The 26,937-nt window shown below is 38.1% G+C and overlaps 1 protein-coding gene and 1 pseudogene across 1 annotated transcript; one reads left to right on the forward strand and one right to left on the reverse strand.

Annotated features, from left to right (window-relative positions):
* The first annotated feature begins 1,383 nt into the window (after positions 1–1,383).
* LOC127450974 (DNA polymerase delta catalytic subunit-like) lies at positions 1,384–11,993 on the forward strand (annotated as a pseudogene).
* Positions 11,994–15,715: 3,722 nt separating this feature from the next.
* On the reverse strand, positions 15,716–26,114 carry LOC127450507 (GTPase HRas-like). The gene is made up of 5 exons (XM_051714693.1): positions 25,804–26,114; positions 25,287–25,402; positions 23,248–23,426; positions 18,243–18,402; positions 15,716–18,063 (listed from the first exon to the last, which is right to left on the reverse strand). Exons 2-5 carry the CDS (start codon positions 25,395–25,397, stop codon positions 17,950–17,952), a joined length of 564 nt encoding a protein of 187 aa, XP_051570653.1. The 5' UTR covers positions 25,398–25,402; positions 25,804–26,114; the 3' UTR covers positions 15,716–17,949.
* Positions 26,115–26,937: the final 823 nt, after the last annotated feature.

Here is a 26,937-nt window from a genome sequence, read left to right on the forward strand (position 1 = left end):
ACCAGCAGATGACATTGCACCCCAAATCATCACAGACTGTGGAAACTTAACACTGGACTTCAAGCAACTTGGGCTATGAGCTTCTCCACCCTTCCTCCAGACTCTAGGACCTTGGTTTCCAAATGAAATACAAAACTTGCTCTCATCTGAAAAGAGGACTTTGGACCACTGGGCAACAGTCCAGTTCTTCTCCTTAGCCCAGGTAAGACACCTCTGACGTTGTCTGTGGTTCAGGAGTGGCTTAACAAGAGGAATACGACAACTGTAGCCAAATTCCTTGACACGTCTGTGTGTGGTGGCTCTTGATGCCTTGACCCCAGCCTCAGTCCATTCCTTGTGAAGTTCACCCAAATTCTTGAATCGATTTTGCTTGACAATCCTCATAAGGCTGCGGCTCTCTCGGTTGGTTGTGCATCTTTTTCTTCCACACTTTTTCCTTCCACTCAACTTTCTGTTAACATGCTTGGATACAGCACTCTGTGAACAGCCAGCTTCTTTGGCAATGAATGTTTGTGGCTTACCCTCCTTGTGAAGGGTGTCAATGATTGTCTTCTGGACAACTGTCAGATCAGCAGTCTTCCCCATGATTGTGTAGCCTAGTGAACCAAACTGAGAGACCATTTTGAAGGCTCAGGAAACCTTTGCAGGTGTTTTGAGTTGATTAGCTGATTGGCATGTCACCATATTCTAATTTTTTGAGATAGTGAATTGGTGGGTTTTTGTTAAATGTGAGCCAAAATCATCACAATTAAAAGAACCAAAGACTTAAACTACTTCAGTCTGTGTGCATTGAATTTATTTAATACACGAGTTTCACAATTTGAGTTGAATTACTGAAATAAATGAACTTTTCCATGACATTCTAATTTATTGAGATGCACCTGTATTTATAATAGCAGAATGTACACTTGGGGTAGATCATTCATTTTGATTTCTCAGGAACATAGTTAATCAAAATCATCAGGGTTGTAGTTACAGTATGTGCAATATTTAAACAATTTTCTATTACCCTTTCTAATACTTTTGGGAATGCAAGGCAGAAAGGGCAGTCTGGTTATTTACAGCACACGGGGTCATAGAAGATGGCACAAATCATGCAACACTAGATGATACTGTACAAACATACAAAGCCAATCATTCTATCTCTTCCCTTGAGAAAATAACTATTGATTTGAGATAATTACTTTTACTTAAAGTTAGACTTTGTTTTTTATTTATAAAGGCCATTAAAATGAATTATGTATTGTAGCATCGTTTTGATAGCCCAAACCGCTCAAACACGACCCTCTCAACAGGGTGGTTAGTACCGCCTATGTGGGCGAATCACTTCCTCGATTTCGACCAATAGCAGTCCTTTCTTTACCCTACGCAATTTTGCCGGGAAAACGGAACTCGCTTACGTCCAGTGATATGACAACTAAAATTGAACACAACGAAGTGGAGGGAGATTTGACGACTAGACGTATGGAGAAATCGAGTCTTAGCTGGTATAAAAGGTGAATGATTTAGCATTTATTAAGAGACTACAGCGCGCCATATTTACATAGATATCCTAGTGCAGCTAATTGTTTCGGTATCGCTTGAAATTGCTAGCTGTCATTGTTGACTGCATACTGCTATCATGTTTTGCTAAGCTTCTTGTCTGTCCAGTTCGCCTAGTGTTGCTTTTTATTCGCAATGTGAAAGTAAATAATGAGGCATGGATACTATTCATGCGATCATGTTGTTGCTGTATAACTCTCTCTGCTTCAATTACTGTATTAACAGGAAGCCATGTGCGCTAACGGAATGTCTATGTATTTATCTTTTGCTTGTTAAACGAAAGACAACATAATATTTGTACAGTACTTTGCAATAAATATGCCGAATCAATAGCAGAATTATAGTCAGTACGTAATAATAATAATAATATGTTACTTGGCTTGAAATGACAAGAAACGTGTCTGTCAAACTCGCACACCAACCCAATAAATAGTAAACAAACTTTTTATTTTGATAGATTCGCGTTACTTCATTTCTATGCATGTAAATTGCATTTGCTCCGCCCATTAGATGCAAATTATTCAAGAGACGACACGCCCTACTGTTTGTTATTGTTTTAAAGTTAATGTTTTTCTTCAAATCTGCTGCTTCAGTTTTAATCCGTATGAATTCCACCTAGAAGGCTCTTCATTACAGAAGCTTAGACGTGTAACATGTTTTCAGTTTATTTCACTCTACACTTTCTCCTTAATAAATGTGATACAGGAGTTTTTCTCTGTATACAGTATACATTCAGCTGGCACGATAAAGGGGACTGTGCGTTACTATTCTGGAGTATTTTGCCCATATAAAGACTAACCCTTATTTTGCAGGACTGCTTCAGGATGGACTTCAAACGTCGCAATAGAGGCCCTGCGATGGGCGGAGCTTCACAGGCCAAGAAAGGAAAAATGAACACTGAATGGGAGGATAGCCCTTCCCAATTTGAGGAGGGACTTGCCCTTTTTGATGAAATGGAAATAGAGGTGGAGTCAGGGCAGGGGCAGGCAGGTCATGATGTCATTCCAGTGGGTATGTATCTGTGGCTATGTTTTACTCCTACTGTTGCTGCAGTATGTAGTATGTATACTGTGCAAAGTTCAGTATGCATAGAATACACAGATGACCTACTACATTTGTCAAAATGCGCAGTAAACAACAGAGCATGCTGTGCTGAGTATGTACTGCATCCCATTATGCAATGTGCTTGACCTGACCTTCGTTTTTAGTATGACAGATGAACCAGAATTTTTAAAGGTGCACTCAGTAATTTTTTCCTCATTCAAAAAGTTTTACTCCAAAATAAATTAATAGTACTTTTGACACATATGTATAAACTCATAAGCATTTACATGAGATGAAACCTCCAGTCATATCAGTAACTTTATAAAAGCTGTTTTATTCTACATGGGGCAGGGGTGCCCTCATGGGGGCAGCCATGTTGGAATCATATGACCAGCCGAGTACTACTCGCATAATCAAAGTAACCACCTTGTTATTGGACACTTTCGCTCTTGGATTAAATTAATCATGACCGATTGTGATTAGTGAATTTCTACAATGGCATTGGGAATTGAAAAATATTGTTTGAATGATGCTGCATACGTGCCCCTATGTGTCACTGGCCACGTTTACATGCACTTAAAAAAACGGTTTATTCCTGGGTTTTAGCAGAAAGCAGCGTTCTGAAACGTCATGTAAACAATAATGCTGATTTCCTTACGCCATTTACGGTATTAAGAGAAAGCAGTTTAACACACCTAGGTTTCTCTCTGTGAACGCGGCTTAATGTGGTCATGTAAACACATAAACGGCACTCTGATGGGTGCTTGAAGAGTGCACGTGCATGGAACTGACCGTGATAACAAACGTCATAGGATGGAGCTCAACAACATGTTAACACAGCGGAAAGAATAAAAAATTTCTGGGAGTACAGTGGGAAAATCACATTCCGAAAAAACCCATTTATACACACAAATGTAAAATATTGTCTGTCCGTAACGTCCGCATATATGCACTTGTACATTGGGGGAATCCCAGAGTTTTATGTAAGAGGGAAACCCCATGACTGCGTTGCAATTCAGCTGCTGGCAGCGACAGTAAGTAAAGAAAAAAACATCAACAACTCTGGAATATCTGGAAATAAAGCAAATTAACAGAGAGTAAAGTAGTGAAGTCTTCCTCAGATGCCATGTGTGTTTTTTACACAAGCGTCGCGGGAAAATTACGTTTCTGTGGAGAAAACTGCTTACTGATGGAGCCACATGTATAGAAGAGTAGAGTACACCACTTAAAAAGTGCATGTAAACGGGAACGCAGTTTTCTCACAATAAGCCGCTTTCTGGTGTCCATGTAAACCTGGTCACTGTAAGTCCAAGATGACATATTGGAAAATTACTGAGTGCACCTTCAATGTCTGTTATTCTGACCCATTTCATGAGATGCCAAATGCTACAACACTTTTTTTTTGTTTTTTTTAGAAATAAAAAATTAGAAATAAAAATATAAAATCTCAGTTTTATCACCTGTAAAATGAGGCCAAGTGACGACAATATAGCATACTGCAAATAAAAAGATTTGTTGTGGAATAATACCCATTTCACTTATTAGTTTTAAAAGAAAGTATTTTAAAAAAAGTATACAGCTTGTATTGCACAGTATTCAGTTAGTAGTAAACTAGTTTTCCATTCCAATTCCAAACAGCCTATGTGTGTAATCACGTGCCTTCTTTTGGCACCTGAGACCCTTGACCTCCTCATGTTCTGTTCTCTTTTGCTCAGGTGACTTATTCTCTGCTGATCTTAATCTACGGTGGAAACGCCCTCATGCTCCTCCTCTTCAAACAAACTCAGACACACTCATCTTTCAGCAGACAGACCTGGATTACTACCTCGGTGAGACGCATGCTCTATCACAAATGCACACATAAAAGTCCATAGTATCGTCCAGATCTCTCCCTTCACCATCCTGTGGTCCTGTGTGTTTGTCTGAATGCAGGTTCTGCAGTTGCAGGGCTGCCAGGGCAAGTACAGGGTAAAGTGCCAATCATGCTCATGTTTGGTGTGACAGACAGTGGTAATAGTGTGTGCTGCCACATTCACGGATTCGCCCGATACTTCTATGTTCCTGCCGCCAACGGTGAGCCACCCATCAGACGATTAGGTTGAATATTATCAAGTGTATTGGGGCATCTGCCAGGAGTTCTCTCTTACCCTGTCTCTTTCTCAGGTTGAGATGTTGCTTCAATATATCCACATAATTTTCCTTCCTCATGATGTTATCTATTTTGTGAAGTGCACCAGATCCTCCTGCAGCAAAGCACCCCCACAACATGATGCTGCCACCCCCATGCTTCCCGGCTGGGATGGTGTTCTTCAGCTTGCAAGCCTCACCCTTTTTCCTCCAAACATAACGATAGTCATTATGGCGAAAATGTTAAATTTTTGTGTCATCAGACTAGTGGACATTTCTCCAAAAAGTAAGATCTTTGTCCACATGTGCACTTGCAAACTGTAGTCTGGCATTTTTATGACGGTTTTGGAGCAGTGGCTTCTTCCTTGCTGAGCAGCCTTTCATGTTATGTCGATATAGGACTCGTTCTACTGTGGATATAGATACTTGTCTACCTGTTTCCTCCAGCATCTTCACAAGGTCCTTTGCTGTTGTTCTGGGATTGATTTGCCCTTTTTGCACCAAAATACGTTCATCTCTAGGAGACAGAATGTGTCTCCTTCCTGAGCGGTATGATGGCTGCGTGGTCCCATGGTGTTTATACTTGCGTACTTTTGTTTGTACAGATGAACGTGGTTCCTTCAGGCATTTGGAAATTGCTCCCAAGGATGAACCAGTCTTGTGGAGGTCCACAATTTTTTTTCTGAGGTCTTGGCTGATTACTTTTGATTTTCCCATGATGTCAAGCAAAGAGGCACTGAGTTTGAAGGTAGGCCTTAAAATACATCCACAGGTACACCTCCAATTCAGTACACCTCCTATCAGAAGCTAATTGTCTAAAGGCTTAACATAATTTTTCTGGAATTTTCCAAGCTGCTTAAAGGCACAGTTAAAGTAGTGTATGAAAATTTCTGACCCAATGGAATTGTGAAATAGTCAATTAAAAGTGAAACAATCTGCCTGTAAACAATTGTTGGAAAAGTAAATGTCCTAAACGACTTGCCAGAACTATAGTTTGCCAATATTAAATCTGTGGAGTGGTTAAAAAAATGAGTTTTAATGACTGCAACCTGAGTGTATGTAAACGTCTGACTTCAAATGTAAGTATTTACTAAATCAAACTTTTTATAGCCTACATTCATTTAATGAAAACTATTGGCAACTATCGGCTTAGATTTTTGCAGATAACCAATAGTTCCAAAAAGCAACTATCAGCACCGATTAATCAGTAATACCGATATATCGGTCTACCTCTAGTTCAGAGAAGTTTTTTTTAATTCTAAAAATGCATTTTTATTAAATCACCTGATCCAGTGATTGGAGGGCAGGGATGATGTTGATTTGAGGAAACGTGGATCCTCCATAATTTTTGTCCCTCTCAACAGGTGAAGTTGTTCCCATATCTGGGCCGTGTCTGGGGCATTAAATCAGTTCTGAAAGATTCCATCTTTCAGAGCATGCAGATGGGCCGCCGAGATAACAAAACTGTCAACATGGAGGGAAGAGTGCATTTTGACCTACTGCAGGTGAAACACACAACTTCTGCCTTGTGCAATAGAACCACAGTTGTGCCGTCAGACATTCATTTGCATGTTCTGTGACTCACCCACAGTGTTTTCTTCCTGTTTTAGGTGCTGCAATGGGAATGAGCAAACATGAAGACGTTTGGCTGTGTACTGTCTGAAGGATGCATATTTGCCGCTGCGCTTGCTGCAGAAGTTAATGTGTGTCATTAATTACATGGCCAGAGTTACTGGGGTGCCACTGACCTACCTGCTGTCTCGTGGTTTCTCAACTCCTGAGACAGGTCTGTGCTTGTCTCTTTGTGACAACCACACATTATCATAACATACTCAGCCAACATTATGCTTAGATTTTTTTTTATGGTTTAATTATTATTTTGCTTTTGGGTTTAGGCTATGAAGCAGGATCTGGTGATGCCAGTGGTGAGGACAGAGGGTGGAGAGGACTACACTGGAGCCACAGTCATAGAGCCAGAGAAAGAGTTTGTACCCGCCACATTCATGCTGCCAACACTGACCATCCTGGTTTATAATAAACTAGGGATGCACCGATCGGTATCGGCTCTGATACTGACGTTTTTAATTAAACAATAAAAGCACTATTAAAGTAGCACATATGACTTAAGCAATTTATTCAAAGTCTCTTGAAGACAGGCGATTAGCTTTGTGAATTGCAAAAGGCTGCACTAAATAAGATATAGTATACATGCGCACTTTGCAGCGTGTTTCAGTTAATGTGTGTTAGGGTTGCGCAGTTTACCGGTGCTAACGAAGTATCGCGATACCAAAGAAATTAAAATGGTACGATATCAACTTGTTGATAATTTCGGTACCATATTACAGTATGTTGTCGTTAGCAAAATTATATGAGATGTGACAGTTTTGAGATAAAATCAATGACAATTTGAAAATAAAAAAACCTCTGGATATGGCCAAGCGTGATTATTAAACAGCACAAGGATATAATTTAATTAAATAATATACAGTCAGGGGGCCTGGGTAGCTCAGCGAGTAAAGACGCTGACTACCACACTTGGAGTCGTGAGTTTGAATCCAGGGCGTGCCGAGTGACTCCAGTCAGGTCTCCTAAGCAACCAAATTGGCCCAGTTGCTAGGGAAGGTAGAGTCACATGGGGTAACCTCCTCGTGGCTGCTATAACGTGGTTCTCGCTCTCGGTGGGGCGCGTGGTGAGTTGTGCGTGGATGCCGTGGAGAATAGCGTGAAGCCTCCACACGCGCTATGTCTCCGCGGTAACGCGCTCAATAAGCCACGTGATAAGATGTGCAGATTGACGGTCTCAGACGCGGAGGCAACTGATATTCGTCCTCCACCACCCGAATTGAGGCGAGTCACTACGCCGCCACGAGGACTTAGAGCGCATTGGGAATTGGGCATTCCAAATTGGGGAGAAAAAGGGGAGAAAAAATTTTTATAATATACAATCACATGTGCTGCATGCACATAGAACAAGAATGAACAAGAGGTGCACCGCTCTGCTCTGTCATCTGCTTCACACACACACGCATGGGCACATACACAAACACAACACTCACTACTGGTGCTTCATTTTCATGCAGTGTCTTTAGAGTGTAAACAGCTGTTAACACTTAAATGGACTCCTCCTTAAAAGCAGCTCATAGATTTTAGCATGAGAGTCACGACAGGAGTGTCCCAGCATTAATGGTAAGCTTGATATAACTAACCCGTCAAAAACAGGAAGAACTCAAAGGTCTGTCAGAATAAATGTCCCGCTTAAATGAAAGCTCTGTTCAACTGGATGCGTGAAATTGAAGACAGAAAAATAGAACTGCTGTATAAAAATTTAATATTCAGAAAGTAGCAATAATGCTCATAATAACAATTATACAAAATTGTTGTATTATTATTATCATCATCTGTAAGCAATATCACAAAAGCAAGTGTATTATCAGTATATTGTGATTTTCATTAATACTGTGAAGCTCTGTTCTGCAGCATTTTATTTTACCCAAAATTGTTTTTGCAATTTTTTGGTAAAAAAAACCCAAAATATTCAATTAAAGTATGTTATAGTAAAGTAATTATTATATTTTTATTTGATTAAAGCTGTATGTATCAATTTGATTAAGCACCATTTGAGTGTAACATTTAATTAAAACATTTAACATGGAATCCAGAAAATTAAAATAGGAAACGCATTTCCATGCAATTCCTTTATGCAATTCTTTTAATCAAGTCATTTTCTGTGTAATTTCATAAAAAATCTGAGGCTTTTTATTTGTTGATTATAGTATCGATTTGGGATCGGAACAATCCTAATGTGTGCTGCTAAGTTGACACTTATAGCACGCACAGGGCTATCATGATGCGCTGCTGTTTTCTGTTCTCAGAGCAGCGTGCAATATGTGGGCACTACCAAAGTCTTTTTAGCATGTCAGTTCACTCGCCAGCCATCTTTGGAATGCTCATGGGCATGTAAACAAGCGGCATACAAGTGCAGCTCCTATCTACTTGAATTGGGAAAGACCGAAATCTAAAAAATGGTTGGTCAAGATTACATATTTCAAATCAGCAGTAAAATCTGACTACACTGGTATCACACATTATGCCTCTTTACCTGGTATTATGCTTAAAAAAAAAAAAAAAAAAAATGTCCTGGCTTGTGTAGCATTCTCGAGTGGATTGACAGGCGATGTCTGTATCTAAAAGGTGATTGGCTCTTTTACCTGTAAGGCAGGACTTCCTTTTCTACATCCGTTGACCGTCAGGCATACCAATTTCTCCCATTCATTTTAATACAAGTGGCGCATCTCTGCTAAATAGTCTCTGGTGCTACACACAAGCAACATCTCAGATATAGATGCTCGATTGTTCGGTTCGCTGATAACTTGCATTGAGAACGGCATCTGTATTTTTATGGTATAATTACAGTATTCCTATAACGACTCTGGATTTCTCCTCCCTGTATCCCTCCATCATGATGGCTCATAATTTGTGTTACACTACACTCCTGTGGAAAGGCCAAGTCGACAAACTGGGGTGAGAGGGGGGTGTGTGTGTGAACTGTATACAATTTCTGGATTGTACTATTTTTTTTTTTTTTTTAAGATTAAACTCCTGTATTTGTGTAGTCTGGCTCCAGGAGATTTTATTAAGACCCCTACAGGGGATCTGTTTGTGAAGAGCACTGTGAGGAAGGGTCTTCTCCTTGAGATCCTGGAAAATCAAAAAGTGCCAGGAAAAGGTGATAATTTCCACAACCACAAAACATATTGAAGACTTGATCATGTATAACATGTGTATATTACATAAACCTTACATTAACAATAACTTCTTATTAGATCATGATCTTTGTTTAACCAAGTTTAAAATGTATACATATTAAGCTTGATTGAAAGAAAATCAAAACTCTTACAGGGCTAGTTTACCCAAAATGTATAATAATACAATTTACGCACCCTCACATCGTTCCAAACCTGTATGACTTTCTTCCGTGCGTAACAAAAGGAGATATAAGGCAGAATGTTAGCCTCAGTCACCATTCACCGTCATTGACTCTTATGTTCACCTATGCAATGAAAGTGAATGATGACTGAGACTGTCAGTCCTTAACATTCTCCCTAACATCCCTTTGTGTTCCACAGAAGAGAGTCATTTAGACTTTTGTGAACTATCCCTTTAAGGTTTTTTCAGTGTGTGTGTGTGTGTGTGTGTGTGTGTGTGTGTGTGTGTGTGTGTGTGTGTGTTAAGGTACAGTAAATAAGTTGTTATGCATATAGGGCAAAGGCTGAGCTTAAGAAAGAGATGGACCCCTTTAAAAAGCAGGTGCTGGACGGTAGGCAGTTGGCTTTGAAGATCAGTGCTAACTCAGTGTATGGTTTCACTGGGGCTCAGGTGGGGAAACTGCCCTGCCTGGAGATTTTACAGGTCAGTTTTACCTCTCACATATGTGCAAATACTGTCAGGAACCCAGATGGTTTCAGATAGAGATGCTTTGAGAGGCTAGCTGACCGTATTTTTTGTTGTTGCTTTTTTCTGTATCTGTTCTGAAGAGTGTCACGGGGTTTGGTAGACAGATGATTGAACAGACCAAACAGCTTGTGGAATCGAAATACACAGTTGCTAATGGTTTCCAGGCAGATGCAAAGGTAATAAACCTGTTACACTGATGCGTTTTTTCTTGTCTGTATGTTTAAATGCAAATAATGCACTCACTGATTTTAACATGTTAAGTTTAATATGTTTTTGAACATGTTTTCAGGTCATTTACAGAGACACTGACTCTGTGATGGTGAAACTGGGTGTGGCCACAGTGCAAGAGGCAATGAATCTGGGGTAGGAGGCAGCTGATTGGGTCTCCTCCCACTTCATTCCACCAATTAAATTGGAGTTTGAGAAGGTACAGAAAGCAATTTAAGTCTCAATAAAGACAGCTATCCAATAATGCAAGGTTCCTGGAAAGATCAGGGAACTTTAAAGTTGTGATTTCCAGGCCCGGAGTCATGGAATTTTCTAGAGAAAATCTAAATTGTTTTTGTTTTAGTTGTTCAGAGCTCTAAAATATTTTAGCAGTACAAAATTGCTATTTGTGCAAAATTTATTAAAAAAATAGTAAAATCTAGTAATCACAAATGACTGAAAAATTCATGGAAATTCATCTATCAAAATGTGTGGGAGCCCTATTAAAGGAATATTCAATACAAGTTAAGCTCAATTCACAGTATTTGTGGCGTAATGATGATTACCACAAAAATTAATTTCGACTCATCCTTCCTTTTCTTTATAAAAAGCAAAAATCGAGGTTACAGTGAGACACTTACAATGGAAGTGAATGGGGCCAATTTTTGGAGGGTTTAAAAGCAGAAATGTGAAGCCTTATAATTTTATAAAAGCATTTACATTAATGCTTCTGTTATAACTTATGTATTATTTGAGCTGTAAAGTTGTTTAAATTGTAAATTTTACAGTCAGTTTAGGGTTTGTTGACATTACATCATCATGGCAACAAAGATGTAAAATTGGCTATAACTTTACAGAAAAGGTTAGTAAGTAATTTTTATCACACTAAAATCATGTTTACAGGTATATTGTTTGTCTTGTAGCTATACCTTTGAAAAAGTGAGTATTTTAACGTTAAAATTATCCCCCATTCACTTCCATTGTAAGTGCCTCACTGTAACCTTGATTTTTGCTTTTTATAAAAAAAAGGAGGAACGAGTCGAAATTAAATTTTCTGGTAATCAATATTATGCCACAAATGCTATCGATTGACCTTAACTTGTATTGAACCCAGAATATTCCTTTAATAATCACTCTGTTTTCACATTTTTCAAGTGTATTACCCTTATCTGTTGATCAATAAGAAGGGATATGCAGGGCTGTATTTCTCCTCCAACGCAGAACAACATGATAAGATGGATTGTAAAGGAATCGAGACAGTCAGACGAGACAACTGCCCTCTAGTGGCCAACCTCATCAATACATGCCTCCAAAACATCCTCAGTGACAGGTACAGACATTGCCACATGCCAAAAAAAACCATGACTTCATATTTTCACCAGTGATGCACAAACTAACAGTGAAGACATGAATCCACAAGCCTTTATCAACAGAGCTTTTTTGTGACAAAACCTTTCATATACTAATTCACAGACCCTGATGGAGCAGTTGCTCATGCCAAAGAGGTGATTTCTGACCTCCTGTGCAACCGCATTGACATCAGTCAGCTGGTCATAACCAAAGAGCTCACGCACGGCACAGGAGTATGCTGGGAAACAGGCCCACGTGGAACTCGCTGAGAGGTGTGTGTTGTGTTTGCATTTTAATGTCTGTCTATATATAGGTTAGAGTTTTGTAAGCGATTCACTTTGCACTAGGAAAGGCTTCGCAGAAAACATTTCACTTTATAAGTTAAAGGTGCCCTCAGTATTTTATCCCCCTCATTACAAAGTACTTTTGTACTTTTTTGTGTGATCTGTTGGCCAGTGAAATGTAAACCAAACATTACTGAGTGCACCTTAAAATGTGTGTATTTGTTTTTGTAAAGTGAGTTGTACATGACGTGAGATGTAACAAGATGTTTATGTATTCTAGGATGCGAAAGCGTGATGCTGGAAGCGCTCCAAACCTCAGAGATCGAGATCCTTATGTCATAATATACAGGTGCATCTCAACAAATTAGAATGTCGTGGAAAAGTTCATTTATTTCAGTAATTCAACTCAAATTGTGAAACTCGTGTATTAAATGAATTCAATGCACACAGACTGAAGTAGTTTAAGTCTTTGGTTCTTTTAATTGTGATGATTTTGGCTCACATTTAACAAAAACCCACCAATTCACTATCTCAACAAATTAGAATACATCATAAGACCAATAAAAAAAAAACATTTTTAGTGAATTGTTGGCCTTCTGGAAAGTATGTTCATTTACTGTATATGTACTCAATACTTGGTAGGGGCTCCTTTTGCTTTAATTACTGCCTCAATTTGGCGTGGCATGGAGGTGATCAGTTTGTGGCACTGCTGAGGTGGTATGGAAGCCCAGGTTTCTTTGACAGTGGCCTTCAGCTCATCTGCATTTTTTGGTCTCTTGTTTCTCATTTTCCTCTTGACAATACCCCATACATTCTCTATGGGGTTCAGGTCTGGTGAGTTTGCTGGCCAGTCAAGCACACCAACACCATGGTCATTTAACCAACTTTTGGTGCTTTTGGCAGTGTGGGCAGGTGCCAAATCCTGCTGGAAAATGAAATCAGCATCTTTAAAAAGCTGGTCAGCAGAAGGAAGCATGAAGTGCTCCAAAGTTTCTTGGTAAACGGGTGCAGTGACTTTGGTTTTCAAAAAACACAATGGACCAACACCAGCAGATGACATTGCACCCCAAATCATCACAGACTGTGGAAACTTAACACTGGACTTCAAGCAACTTGGGCTATGAGCTTCTCCACCCTTCCTCCAGACTCTAGGACCTTGGTTCCCAAATGAAATACAAAACTTGCTCTCATCTGAAAAGAGGACTTTGGACCACTGGGCAACAGTCCAGTTCTTCTTCTCCTTAGCCCAGGTAAGACGCCTCTGACGTTGTCTGTGGTTCAGGAGTGGCTTAACAAGAGGAATACGACAACTGCAGCCAAATTCCTTGACACGTCTGTGTGTGGTGGCTCTTGATGCCTTGACCCCAGCCTCAGTCCATTCCTTGTGAAGTTCACCCAAATTCTTGAATCGATTTTGCTTGACAATCCTCATAAGGCTGCGGTTCTCTCGGTTGGTTGTGCATCTTTTTCTTCCACACTTTTTCCTTCCACTCAACTTTCTGTTAACATGCTTGGATACAGCACTCTGTGAACAGCCAGCTTCTTTGGCAATGAATGTTTGTGGCTTACCCTCCTGTGAAGGGTGTCAATGATTGTCTTCTGGACAACTGTCAGATCAGCAGTCTTCCCCATGATTGTGTAGCCTAGTGAACCAAACTGAGAGACCATTTTGAAGGCTCAGGAAACCTTTGCAGGTGTTTTGAGTTGATTAGCTGATTGGCATGTCACCATATTCTAATTTTTTGAGATAGTGAATTGGTGGGTTTTTGTTAAATGTGAGCCAAAATCATCACAATTAAAAGAACCAAAGACTTAAACTACTTCAGTCTGTGTGCATTGAATTCATTTAATACACGAGTTTCACAATTTGAGTTGAATTACTGAAATAAATGAACTTTTCCACGACATTCTAATTTATTGAGATGCACCTGTATATATGAAATCGGAGGTTCGCTTTGTGTGTGTTCCTTTATGGGCTAGTTGATGTTTTGAAGTCTTGCTCTGTAAATAAGGTAGTTGTTAATGTTGAGATTTGTGTCTTAGGACCCCATTTATGTGCTGGAGAACAACATTCCTATAGACACACAGTACTACCTGGAGCAGCAGTTGTCTAAACCTTTACTGCACATCTTTGAGCCCATACTGGGTGAGAGCAAAGCTGAGAGTGTGTTACTGAGTGAGTACCATGTATTAAACTCCGCTCGTGTGATCCAGACATTAACATGGGACACTTCAAGCACAGAAATATGTACTCATACTTTCAACAAGTCATGCTTGGAGAGGTGATGATAATAAATGTGTTATTACTGTGTGTCACTGTGTTTCAGAGGGAGATCACACATGTGCTATGACTGTCTTGGCGCCCAGGGTTGGAGGCCTCATGGCTTTCGCTCAGAAACGAAGCACTTGTATCGGCTGCAGAGCTGTGTTAAAAACTGATGGTTCGGATCAGGAGTGTATGTGTGCGTACTGAGTCTTATATGTAATCGCCACAATCCTTGATGTGTGAATAACTGGTTTTCTTCTCTGTAGAGTCTGAGCTTTATCAAAAAGAGGTTTGTTTTTATTCATACACACACTGGTGGAATTTTTGCATCATAAATGGGGACAAGTCTATCTGAAGATTTGTTTGTGTGTCTTTAGATTGCTCATCTGTCAGCTCTAGAGGAGAAATTCTCCCATCTATGGACTCAGTGTCAGCGCTGTCAAGGTTCGTTACATGAAGACGTGCTGTGTACCAGGTATGAACACACACACACACACATGGTCACACAAATATTCTTTCAATTATTGGATGATTCTTCAATTGACTTTTCTGTTCCTTAGGATTATTTTAGCTGACAGATTTAAGAATAAATGCTTTATAAAAAAAAATCATTCTAGTTTTAAAAGGTAGATTAAAGGGTTTACTCTACCAGGGGTTTAACAGGTACAATCTTTGCCTTACCGAAAACAATCCTCAACTAGAAATCTAAAGAGCTTATATTAATGGATGGACATTTAGTGTTGATTGGGACCAAAGGGTAATCATTCTACTGATACAGTGCACATCAAATATCTGAGCTCTGTAATGAGGTTGCATTTCAAAACTACACACCTGCTGACTAACTGAGACAGACATGTTATACTCCGACAAGCTGATGCAACTATGGAATTACTACTGTAATGAATGTGTCTTAGGAAGTAGATGTGTCAGTAAAGTTAGTTTTATAGAGCTTTGACTACTGCAAGAGGTCTGATTTACATTAATGCATTTGGCAGACGCTTTTATCCAAAACAACTTTTAAGTGCATCAAGGGACATTTTGACAGTGTGCATCTTGGAAATGGAACCCACAATGCTGGCATTGCTAGTGCCATGCTCTTAAATATTCTGGGTTCAATACAAGTCAACCTCAATCAGCAGCATTTGTGGCATAATGTTGATTACCACAAAAAATTATTTTGAAGAGTCCCTCCTTTAAAAAAAAAAAAAAAAAAAAAAAATTTAGGTTATAGTGAGGCACTTATATGTGGTAAATTTTTGGAGGGTTTAAAGGCAGAAATGTGAAGCTTATAATTTTATAAAAGTACGGATTAATTCTTCTGCTAAAACTTGTGTATTATTTGAGCTGAAAAAAATTTTTTATTGTAATTTTTTGTCATTTTAGGGTTCATTGACTACATCGTCATGGCAACAATGTTTTAAAATTGTCTAGAACTTTACACAGAAAAGGTAAGTGATTTTTAATCACACTAAAATCATGTCTCTATACTTTTGAAACAGTGAGTATTTTAACGTTCAGAAATTGGCCCCCATTCACATACGTTGCAAGTGCCTCACTGTAACCTCAGTTTTTGCTTTTTTTAAAGGAGGGACGAGTCAAAATAAATTTTTGTTGTAATCAATATTATGCAACAAATGCTGTCGATTGAGCTTAACTTGTGAATGAATGAATGTTACATTTATATAGCGCTTTTCTGACACTACACTCAAAGCGCTTTACACCACCATTAACCACCACCAGTGTGCAGCATCCATCTGGATGGCAGCCATAGTGCGCCAGTACGCTCACCACACACCAGCTATTGGTGGAGAGGAGAGAGTAGAGTTATAGAGCCAATTAGTGGATGGGGATTATTAAGAGGCCATGATTGAGATGGGTCAATGGGGGGAAATTTAGCCAGGACACCGGGGTTACATCCCTACTCTTTACAAGAAGTGCTCTAGGATTTTTAATGACCACAGAGAGTCAGGACCTCGGTTTAACGTCTCATCACAACGGTGCCTTTTTTTTTTTTTTTTTTTAAGTATAGTGTCCCCATCACTATACTGGGGCATTAGGACCCACACAGACCACAGGGTGAGCACCCCCTGCTGGCCTCCCTATTACCTCTTCCAGCAGCAACCTTAGTTTTCCCCAAGAGGTCTCCCATCCAGGTACTGACCAGGCTCAACCCTGCTTAGCTTCAGTTGGCAACTGGTCTTGAGCTACAGATATGATATAACTTGTATTGAACCTGGAGTATTACTTTAACTGCAAAGGTACAAAAAGTGCAGAAATGTTGGTCCTCTTTAGCCAAAAGTCTCTTTATTCACAAAACATAGAACTACAATTGTATCATCACTATGGCAAAAGGAATGTATCAATGAGGACTTTGGGTCACATGTTTAGCCTGACCCAAAACAACTACCGTCTCATCTGTAAATCCAAACATTCAAAAAATCGGGAAGAAAAAGTTCTCTCTTTCCCTTAAAATCAAGAATGTCTCATGACAGGTGGAAACAGCTGGCTTTTTACATAATACACTGAATAATAATGCTTGTATGTGTAACTAAAATGCTTCAGTATAAACTCACAAAATACAGAACTTTACCATGAAATACTGCTGGTCAAAATTGTGAAGTTATTTCTAAATTTTGTTTCTAGAAGGGCTGGACAATGAAGGACACTTTTGGCCTAGAACACAAGTAATGACAATAGAAACATGAGGAAAGGGGACAAGTCTGTGAAATGTACATTCAGTGTGAATTTTGAAAGCCTTCCCCAAAATACAGAAGGTGAAAACTACACAAACTGGTTTGTTTAGCGATTATTGAAAATCTTAGTGAACATTCCCTGGATAAATCCCACATTGCATGAGGCAGTCACACTTCTTAAGGTCTGCAAAACACAATATGTTAGTGGTTTGGAATGTTGTGACTGCTTGCTCGGATGCGCTTTCCCACAGGCCACTGGAGGTTTCAGACATTTTAGGGGACTTTTTAGCTTCCTCAATCCCTGACCTTCTCTAACTGATCTATGTGGTCACTCTCTAAGCGGGTACACCGATTAGCTCACTCATTTTGCTCATCTGCATGAGCTAAGGCTCCCCCACAATCCAAATTAACAAAGAATTTTTAAATGTACAATGAAACTTGGAGATGAGACATAACGATGCATACTTAAAAGCAGCAAACCATTACCATCTTACAAGTACATCCCTTAACCATCATCATAAATTACAAACTCAAGGTCAATATTTCTTGCTCCTCTGGTTACAAAATATGGCTATTACACTACCACAAAAATAAAGTCCTTTTAACACAAAAAAAAACAGTAGCTTAAAATTGACTAGACCAATCTAGGCTAATTTATCCAGTCAAATATTAAGCTACACGTGGCAAAGCCCTGGATAATGTGATGTCACTGTGGCAAAATAAGACTACAGACAATTCTACAATTGCATGATTCTAAATGAGGTTTAGAATCAACACATCAGCTACTCTGCAATATCTCAAACACACATATAAACAAACACACAGCCAGTTGGTTCCTATTCCTCAAAGGCTGGTGGCGTAAGAGAGGGAACAGTATAAAAAAGGAAACATGTGTGATGCTACAGTACAGTAGTGTATGTGTGTGTGACATTGAGTGCATTGCTATCACAGGGGTGCAGTGCGGGCCTGTTTGTGTGTATTGCTATAAAAGAGTGCAGCGTCTTTGCGTGTGCTTTTTGCTCTTCTTATTGCTGCGATTTGTCTCCTTGTATCTTCGGATCTCCCGTACAAGAGAGTAAAACGCCTCCTCCACCCCCTGCAGAAAGAGAGAGAGTCTTTATATACACAATACAGAGCTTATATAGACACATTCATATACGAAACGCTGGTTTTACACACTGGTGCAAACCCTAGTGAGCTCCCTACCTAGACAGCAAAAGATTACAGAATTGTTATTTTGGGGTAAACTACCCCTTTAGAGTTGTCTCCACCAACCTGTCGTGTCTTAGCAGATGTTTCGACAAATGGGACTCCATAACTTCTGGCGAGCTCCTGAGCTTGACGCGTCTCTACAGTACGAGAGGCCAAGTCACTTTTATTCCCCACCAGCACCATTGGTACATTGTCACTGTCTTTGACACGGTTTATTTGCTCCCTACATACACACAAAAACACAACATGGTTCATTTTTGCAAGCAGACTGTAGCCTAGTTTCCATCCACTTTTCATGCTATTTTGTTATCGACAAAGTAAAAATGCGTAACTTCTGCCTGTTTCCATTCAGATGGCCTTTTATCGATAAAAATGGTGTGCGTGATGACGTCATGCTTAAAAAAAACACTTTGTCGCATAAGTTTTGGTTTATCGCAAAAGAAATCTGCCTTTAAGCCGTTTCCATTCAGAAATGTGTGTTTATCGCTAATTCTCCTCCCAGATATCCCTAATTTTTTTCCTCCGAAGTTTTGGTAAAATGGGGAGAGTATTGAGACAATTCATTGAAATTAGCCAGCTTACTGTCATTTTAATTTCACGAATAAATGCAATCAGAAGACGAGGAATTGCAATCAAAAGGGAACAATTTCCCTTCTGATAGGACTGTACTGGTCCTCCTGATGTTGCGTCTATCGCAGGTTGCCACCGGTTATGACCCAAAAGCAAATCGTCATGGCCCTGTTCAAGCTGGCAACCTGCACCAAGTAGTGGGGGAAACTTTCAGTCTTAGTATAAGGACCATCCATCGATGTGTATATGCTGTGTGCACAGCTATTAAAGAAAAATTGATGCAGTGTAACATCAGTGTTTATGATACATTCCTGATATTCAATAGGCTATTTTGAACAATCATCTAATCTAAAGCATCATAACTGCATTATGTCCCGCATATTTGTCCAGCAACTTTTACCCACCAACAGAATTTGATTGTCATCTAAAATTAATTTTAGCGTCATAATGCAATTGACATTTTCTGAAGACGCTTAGCAAATGCGATCCGAGGTAAAGAGGGTTAGATTTTAAATATTTAAACGTTTTAAAATGTTCAAAGCTCGTTTCCTTAAAGTGAACTCAGCATTGGACAAATAGTTCTGATAGTTTATAGTCTTTTAAATTTATAGCTAATTTAAGTTTGTGTAAAGAAAAGGCATATATAGGTCTAAAAAAAAAAATTTTTTCATTTGGTAATTTATTTTTTTAATTAAATGCTTTTTTCGTTTGGTAATTTAATTTAATTTAATACAGGGAATTTTGCCGGCATTTTTTCCAAAAGTAAGCTAAACAATAATTTAAGAAAATTGGGCTATATGTTAGTGTTCCAAAAAAGCACACTGAAGCTTTTCTCCTAGTATTGTATATTTATTTTTCATTTAAAATCTTTGTGCACAGAAATGATATGTTTTTTGTATTGTGGGCTAATTCCATGACTGTCGTCTATTATTTTGAATGGTGTGGAAAAGCAACTTTAATAAATAAATGGATCGCCACCATGATTAATCTCAAACAGTAGCCATTCATTTGTTCTCCGTGCACTTGTCACGCATGATGTGCATGATACAAGATATTTGTGTTGGCGCTCCTGGAAGTGTCATGATTGCAGCATCGGATCAGTGCAGGTATGCCATCAGGATCAATCCATAATCACATACAATAAATTGGCCTTCAAGAATGTATACCTTGTCATGTTTAACACAGGCTAACGGTTGGGGTAAACTCTGTCATGTGACACTACATTTTTGCATTAATGCCAATTTCTTTGACAAAGTTTTTTGCGACATTTGAAGTATCAACAGAGTTTATGCACTAGAGTTAAATGGAAAAATATTATGTCGAAACTTCTGAAATTTTAGCAATAATTTGTGTTTCCATCAGCTTTATTTTGAGGCCTTTCCCTAATTTCACATTGATTTCTTTACTCATCAACCTTTCGGTAAAAAAAGGCAAATGTCACAAAAAAGGAAGCTGATACACTGTACGCAGCAGTGTTATTATAGTTTTGGATTTTTAATTTAGCTTTTATATCAATCTGTCATTCCAAATTAGTTTTCGTTAAAAGGACATTTAAACTTGATCTCCATTGTATCCATATGAATTTCCTTAGATGATTTTAAATCATTTCTTAACTAATCTTTGGGAAGCAAACAATTAAAGGGGTAGTTCACCCAAAAATGTAAGTTCTGTCATCATTTACTCTCCCTCATGCCATCCCAGATGTGTATGACTTACTTTCTTCTGCAGAACACAAGGTAAGATTTTTAGAAGAATATCTCAGCTCTGTAGGTCCATACAATGAAAGTCATCATGGTACAAAACCTTGAAGCTCCAAAAAGCACATAAAGATAGCATCCTTTTTTACTGTAAATCTTGACATCAGCAGTCTTATTGGCGATAAATTCTGTAGACTGCAATTCAAGATTTATAGTGAAAAAGGAGTTACATTTTGGTCTGTTCTCACCCAAAACCGATTAGATTTCTTCAGAAGACATGATTTAAACCACTTAAGGATTACTTTGTTACCTTTGTGCTTTTTAGAGCTTCAAAGCTTTGGACCCAGTTGACTTGTATCTGGACCTACAGAGCTGAGATATTTCTATAATATCTTTTTGATGTTTTAAATTGATGATTTTTACATTGGGATGTGTGGCAGAGCTCATTTCATGACCACCGGTGAGAAAAGCAATGGTAAAGAAAATAACAGAAATTGAGGTGTAATGTTTGTAAATGTTACTCTGACGAGGAGGAGGTCGGGCTAATCAGCCGAGGAGAGGAATAAAGCCGAGCCGGATGCGGCAGTTCAGGAGAGAGAGAGCCACACGCAGCTGCCGTGTGTGTTTGTTTTGTTTTTTAATTTTCATTAAACATTATTTTGACTGTTCAGCCAGTTCCCACCTTCTCTTTGCCCATATTACCTTTGTTACAGTTACATAACGATTTATGATGTAAACATGTTGCAAAATACACTACCATTCAAAAGTTTGGGGTCACTTGCCTGAAATGATTCTCATTATCTTAAAAATCTTTTTATCTGAAAGTGTATGTTTAAATGTTTGAAATTAGTTTTGTAGACAAAAATATAATTGTGCCACCATATTAATTTATTTAATTACAAAACTAAAATTTTAGTTTAAAAAAAAAAAAGTTTTTGAAATGGATGACTTGGACCAAATAATAAAGAAAAGCAGCCAATAAGTGCCTAACATGGATGGGAACTCCTTCAATACTGTTTAAAAAGCATCCCAGGGTGATACCTCAAGAAGTTGTTTGAGAAAATGTCAAGAGTACATGTCTGCAAATTCTAGGCAAAGTGTGACTACTTTGAAGATGCTAAAATATAACACAGTTTTGATTTATTTTGGATTTTGTTTAGTCACAACATAATTCCCATATTTCCATTCCATAGTTGTGATGACTTTACTATTATTCTAAAATGTGGAAAAGAAAAAGAATGAGTAAGTGACCCTAAACTTTTGAACGGAAGTGTATTTAAAAAATGTATTCGAAATACTTTGTAGATATTTTCTACTTCTCAGTATTAAGAATTTTTTCATTTTTGCTTTTGTCTAAGGAAGAAGACATCCTAAGCTTTCTTCAAAGGTATAATGTCAGGTTATAAGTGTTTGGATCATAATTAAGCACCAAGAAATGTCAAATTAAAAATAAAAGAATGTGAAAGTGGACATTTATAGTAAAAGAGAACTTAAATATTGATCCGTTTCTCACTCACACCAATCATATTGCTTCTGAAGACGGATCAATATTTAAGTTCTCTTTTACTATAAATGTCCACTTTCAGATTCTTCTTTTATTTTTGGTGATTTGCATTCTTTGTGTATATCGCCACCTACTGGGTAGGGAGGAAAATGTATAGTAAATATTTTTTTTAAAAACGACTTAAATATTTATCTCTTTCTCACACACACCTATCATATTGCTTCAGAAGACATGAATTTAATCACTGAAGTCTTATGGATTACTTTTATGCTGCCTTTGTGATTTTTGGAGCTTCAAAGTTCTTGCCATCATTCAATTGCATTGTATAGACCAACATAGAGATATTCTTCTAAAAATCTTAATTTGTGCTCAGCAGAATAAAGAAAGTCATACACATCTGGGATGGCATGAGGGAGATATAAATTACCACATTTACGTGTACTTAAAAAAAAAAAAAAAAAAAAAAAAAAGTTTACTGCAGCGTTTTTGCAGAAAGCGGCATTCTAAAATGTCATGTAAACAAGAAGCTGATTTCCTTACAGTGTTTAAGGAATTAAGAGAAAGTGATTTTACACCCAGGTTTCTCTCGGAGAACGCGGCTTATTGTGGTCATGTAAACGCATATGCAGCGTTGTTACAGGTTTTTGAAGAGTGCGCATGTGCGTAAACAGACCGGATAACAAACGTCATAGGATGGTGCCCAACAACAAGTCAACACTGCAGAAATAATTCAATATTTCTGGGAGTACAGTGGGAAAATTATAAACTATGCCCATTTATAAACACCAGTGTAAAATATTGAATGTCCCTCATTTGTGTATAAGCGCTCGTACGTTGGTGAAATCACAGAGTTTTATGTAAGTGGTAAACCCCACTGTTGCAGTGCAATTCCGCTGCAGGTCATGATAGAAAGTTAAGGAAATAAACACAGCAGCAACTCTGGAATATCTGGAAATAAACGAAGCAACAGGGAATAAAATAGTGAAGTCTTCCTCGGATGTTTGTTATTTACACACTCGTCACAGTGAAATTACGTTGCTGTGGAGAAAACTGCTTACTGACCGAGCCGCATGTATACGGGAGTAAAGAGTACACCTCTTATACAGTGCATGAACACCAGAACACTACTTTCTAGCAATAAGCCGCTTTCTGGTGTCCATGTAAACACAGTCAATGATGAGAGAAGTTTCATTTTTGGGTGAACTATATCTTTTAAGAGTCTACAAGTCCATTTAGTCTCCATGATGATAACCAATATAGTTGATTTCAGTTTGTTTACAATTGGTTGCCTGTGTACCTGTAGAGATGTACGTCCTCAAAGGACTTGATGTTGTTGATGGCAAATACACACAGGAAACCCTCTCCTGTCCTCATATACTGGTCTCTCATGGCACTGTACTCCTCCTGACCTGCTGTGTCCAGAATGTCCAACAAACATGTCTCCCCGTCAATCACAACCTGCTTTCTGTATGAGTCCTGCATTGAATTAAGTATTAAATGAACATGAGACCAACTTTCACACTTCAATGTTTTAAAGAGTTTATAGTCTCTCAAGCTATCTTTATTCATTTAAAGGAATAGTCCATCCAAAAATTTAAATTCCTTGAGATGTGTATGACTTTCTTCTGCTGAACACAAATGAAGATTTTTAGAAGATTATCTCAGCTCTGTAGGTCCATACAATGGAAGTTAATGGTGGCCAGAAATCTGAAGCTCCAAAAAGAAGACAAAGGCAGCATAAATGTAATCCATACGCCTCCAGTAGTTAAATATCTTCAGAAGTGATCCAATAGGTGTGGGTGAGAAAGTTTAAGTCCTTTTTTACAATAAATTCACCTCCCTGCCCAGTAGGTGGTGATATTCACGAAAAATGTCAATCGCACAAAACAAAAGAAGAATTTGAAAGTGGACATTTACAGTAAAAAAAAGACTTAAATATTGATCTGTTTCAGGGCTCCAGACTAAAAAAAAATTACTTAGGAGCCATTGGCTCCTAAACTGAAACATATAGTCACCAAATCACAGAATTGCTCGATATAGATTGTTGTTCAGAAACAAGATAGAAAGCCGAAGGAAAGGAAGTCAGCTGATAACCCATCAGTCAGAGGTTTAACAAACAGTACATATAGTTGAGAAGATAAGTTTGCATTCCCTTTTGTCTCATAAATGTTCACACCCCTTTCATAACTTATATAAATATAAGATATAAAATATTTTTTTATGTAGTACTGCTCTTCAGAATTTACATTAGATATTTAGATAAAGTATGCTTGAAGTAGTGTGTTGTCTTCTTGAGCATCAATGAATGTTTGCACCTTGTGTAATAGTGGTGTACAAGTTAAAAGCTTGAGATATATATATATATATATATATATATATATATATATATATATATATATTTAAATTGTTTTAAAAAATTGCCTTAGTCTTGCTTTACTGTTACTGGATGGCCCATTTGCAGTTTATTGTGCTGCTCCAATCACAATTAATAATTACCAGAAGAAAAAAAGCAGTACACAATATGGGACTTTTAATTATAAAGAAGCCCTAAATACACATGGGACTCTTATTTTGAAATATCTGCACTCCCAGTTGTGATCTCACTCACTGCTGATTTGCTGAGAAAGTGAATCTGATTCAAACAGCTAATGGTAACCTGAGCTCCTGAGTTCAAACCCTCAGTTCTTTTCGGGTGATTCATGAAAAAGACCCGGTTCAAAAGAGTCATTTGGTCACAAATTTCACGCGCTGTGTTTGTTGTTGCGTGCGGTGAAGCAAGCTCGTCAGAAACAGAACGGTGGTGAGCGCTCTAAAGATGCATTCAGTAACTCACAAGATAATATCTGACGAAACCACATATGAACACACACAGCCCGACTGTCGCAAATGGCGACTACATTTTAAATTATTGTCGCAATCATTTTTGGTCACATTTGCGACTAATTTAGTCGCAGTCTGGAGCCCTGTGTTTCTCACCCACACCTATCGTATCACTTCTGAAGACATGGATTTAACCACTGGAGTCATATGGATTACTTCTATGCTGCCTTTATGTGCTTTTAGGAGCTTCAAAGTTTTGGATCCTGTTGACCTGCGTTGCATGGACCTACAGAGCTGAGATAGTCTTCTAAAAATCTTTGTGTTCTGCAGAAGAAATAAAGTCATACACATCAGGGATGGCATGAGGGGGAGTAAATGATGAGAGAATTTTCATTTTGGGGTGAACTATTCCTTTAACACGATGATCAACAACACAGTAGTCACAATGAATGGAAGTCAAGCCTTATTATTTACATTCCTGACAAACTGTTCATTCAAATGAAGATTAACTCATACCTCAATAGTGGGGTCATACTCGTCTACAAAGTGGTTTTGAATGAGCTGAATGGTTAGGGCACTTTTCCCAACGCCACCAGCCCCAACTACAACCAGCTTGTATTCCGTCATCCTAACTGTGAGAGAGAGGGGGGAGGAGTGTGTGAGACACAAAGTAGTAGTCTGACTGGATTTAACCAGGTTTTACTTAGAAAAGGGCAGTGTGAACCATTAATGAAACTCGACAACCACACAGACTGACACGCTCATATAAATTACAGTAATGTTAATAACAGGAAAAGAAGCGTGAACATGTATATATTACATAAGGTGGGAAATTGAAATTTTTGGTTCTCAACAGTCTGTCAATATTACAATCAATCACATTTAAAGACATGTAAGACTTAGACTGAAGACAAACTTTACTCAACTCTGTCCCAGTTTACTTAGCCGGTCAGAAGCAACTGCAGCTTTTATGTCAATCTCAACTACTATCAACAGGTAAGTAGTTGTTTATCGGGTTATGTTCGTATTTTACCTCGTATGTGGTCGTTAAATCAGTTCCGCTCGCCCAAACGAAGCGCTTCGAGGTGAATTAGTATTGAATGAAGTCCAAGGATTAGCCGCAGAGCCACATTACGGTCGATCAGATCAACTAAACTCTTCCCTGAGACACAGACTGGCTGAATTTATTCTATCTGAACAAACTTAATCCGTAACTACATAAAACGCTTCGTATTTAAAGTATGTTTCTCTCCGCTATTCAAAATGTACTATAACCCAAATAAATCCGCCCAAACAGGCATTAGCTACTTTCGGCTACGACTCTCCCAGGGCGAGGAGGGGGCGGGATCACAAGATAAGATGACCAATGGGGTTTAGCCTGTGCTTGGAGTTCTTGAATTCTATTGGGCGAAGGATAAACGGAAGTAATAATACACCAATGGTAGTGTAATGCCTTTTTCCAAATTCTCCGCAATGTTCGGCCTCCTAAATAATGACCAATCGACTTCGTTTGAAATATTAAAAGGACGGAGATGCACGAGTCATCAAAATTTCAACCCTTTCGATCAGTTGGTAAATGTTATAAATTATCTGTGAAAGTTTTACTCACTAATTGCGTGCAAACTATATTTAATTGTACCATAAATTCTTATTTTATCTCTATTTGGATGCTCAGGTGTTTTTCTTTCTTTCCCCAGAATAGGCAATTTAATAGTAAGTAAAATGTTTCACATTTATTTTTATTCTGGTATTTTTTAGTAAATGTCTCTTGGTAGCTAACATGAAATTTCAAGCAGTGTCACCATTGTCTAGAATCTAGATGTATTACATTATTACTATTTGTTATCGTTACTAATTATACACTAATAATAATAATAATAATAAGATTTACGCATTTAAATTTCACGAGAAAATTCCATACAAATTTAATTGAGTAATCTTTAATAAACTAAAATGTAAAAAAACTAAATATTTTAGGTTTTATTAATTTAGTTTTGTTAAACATTATTTAATTTTATTAAATTTAATATGATAGATTTTTTTATGAAATTGGATTAGATTACATTAATATTAAAAATAGGCAAAAATGTTTTTTTATATTTATTATATTCGAATATTTGTATGATTATCACAGATGCAGTTTTTTCATCAGGCAGTGCAGTTTGCA

This window comes from Myxocyprinus asiaticus, chromosome 13 (assembly GCF_019703515.2).
Source record: "Myxocyprinus asiaticus isolate MX2 ecotype Aquarium Trade chromosome 13, UBuf_Myxa_2, whole genome shotgun sequence".
In the NCBI taxonomy this organism is placed as follows: Eukaryota; Metazoa; Chordata; class Actinopteri; order Cypriniformes; family Catostomidae; genus Myxocyprinus; species Myxocyprinus asiaticus.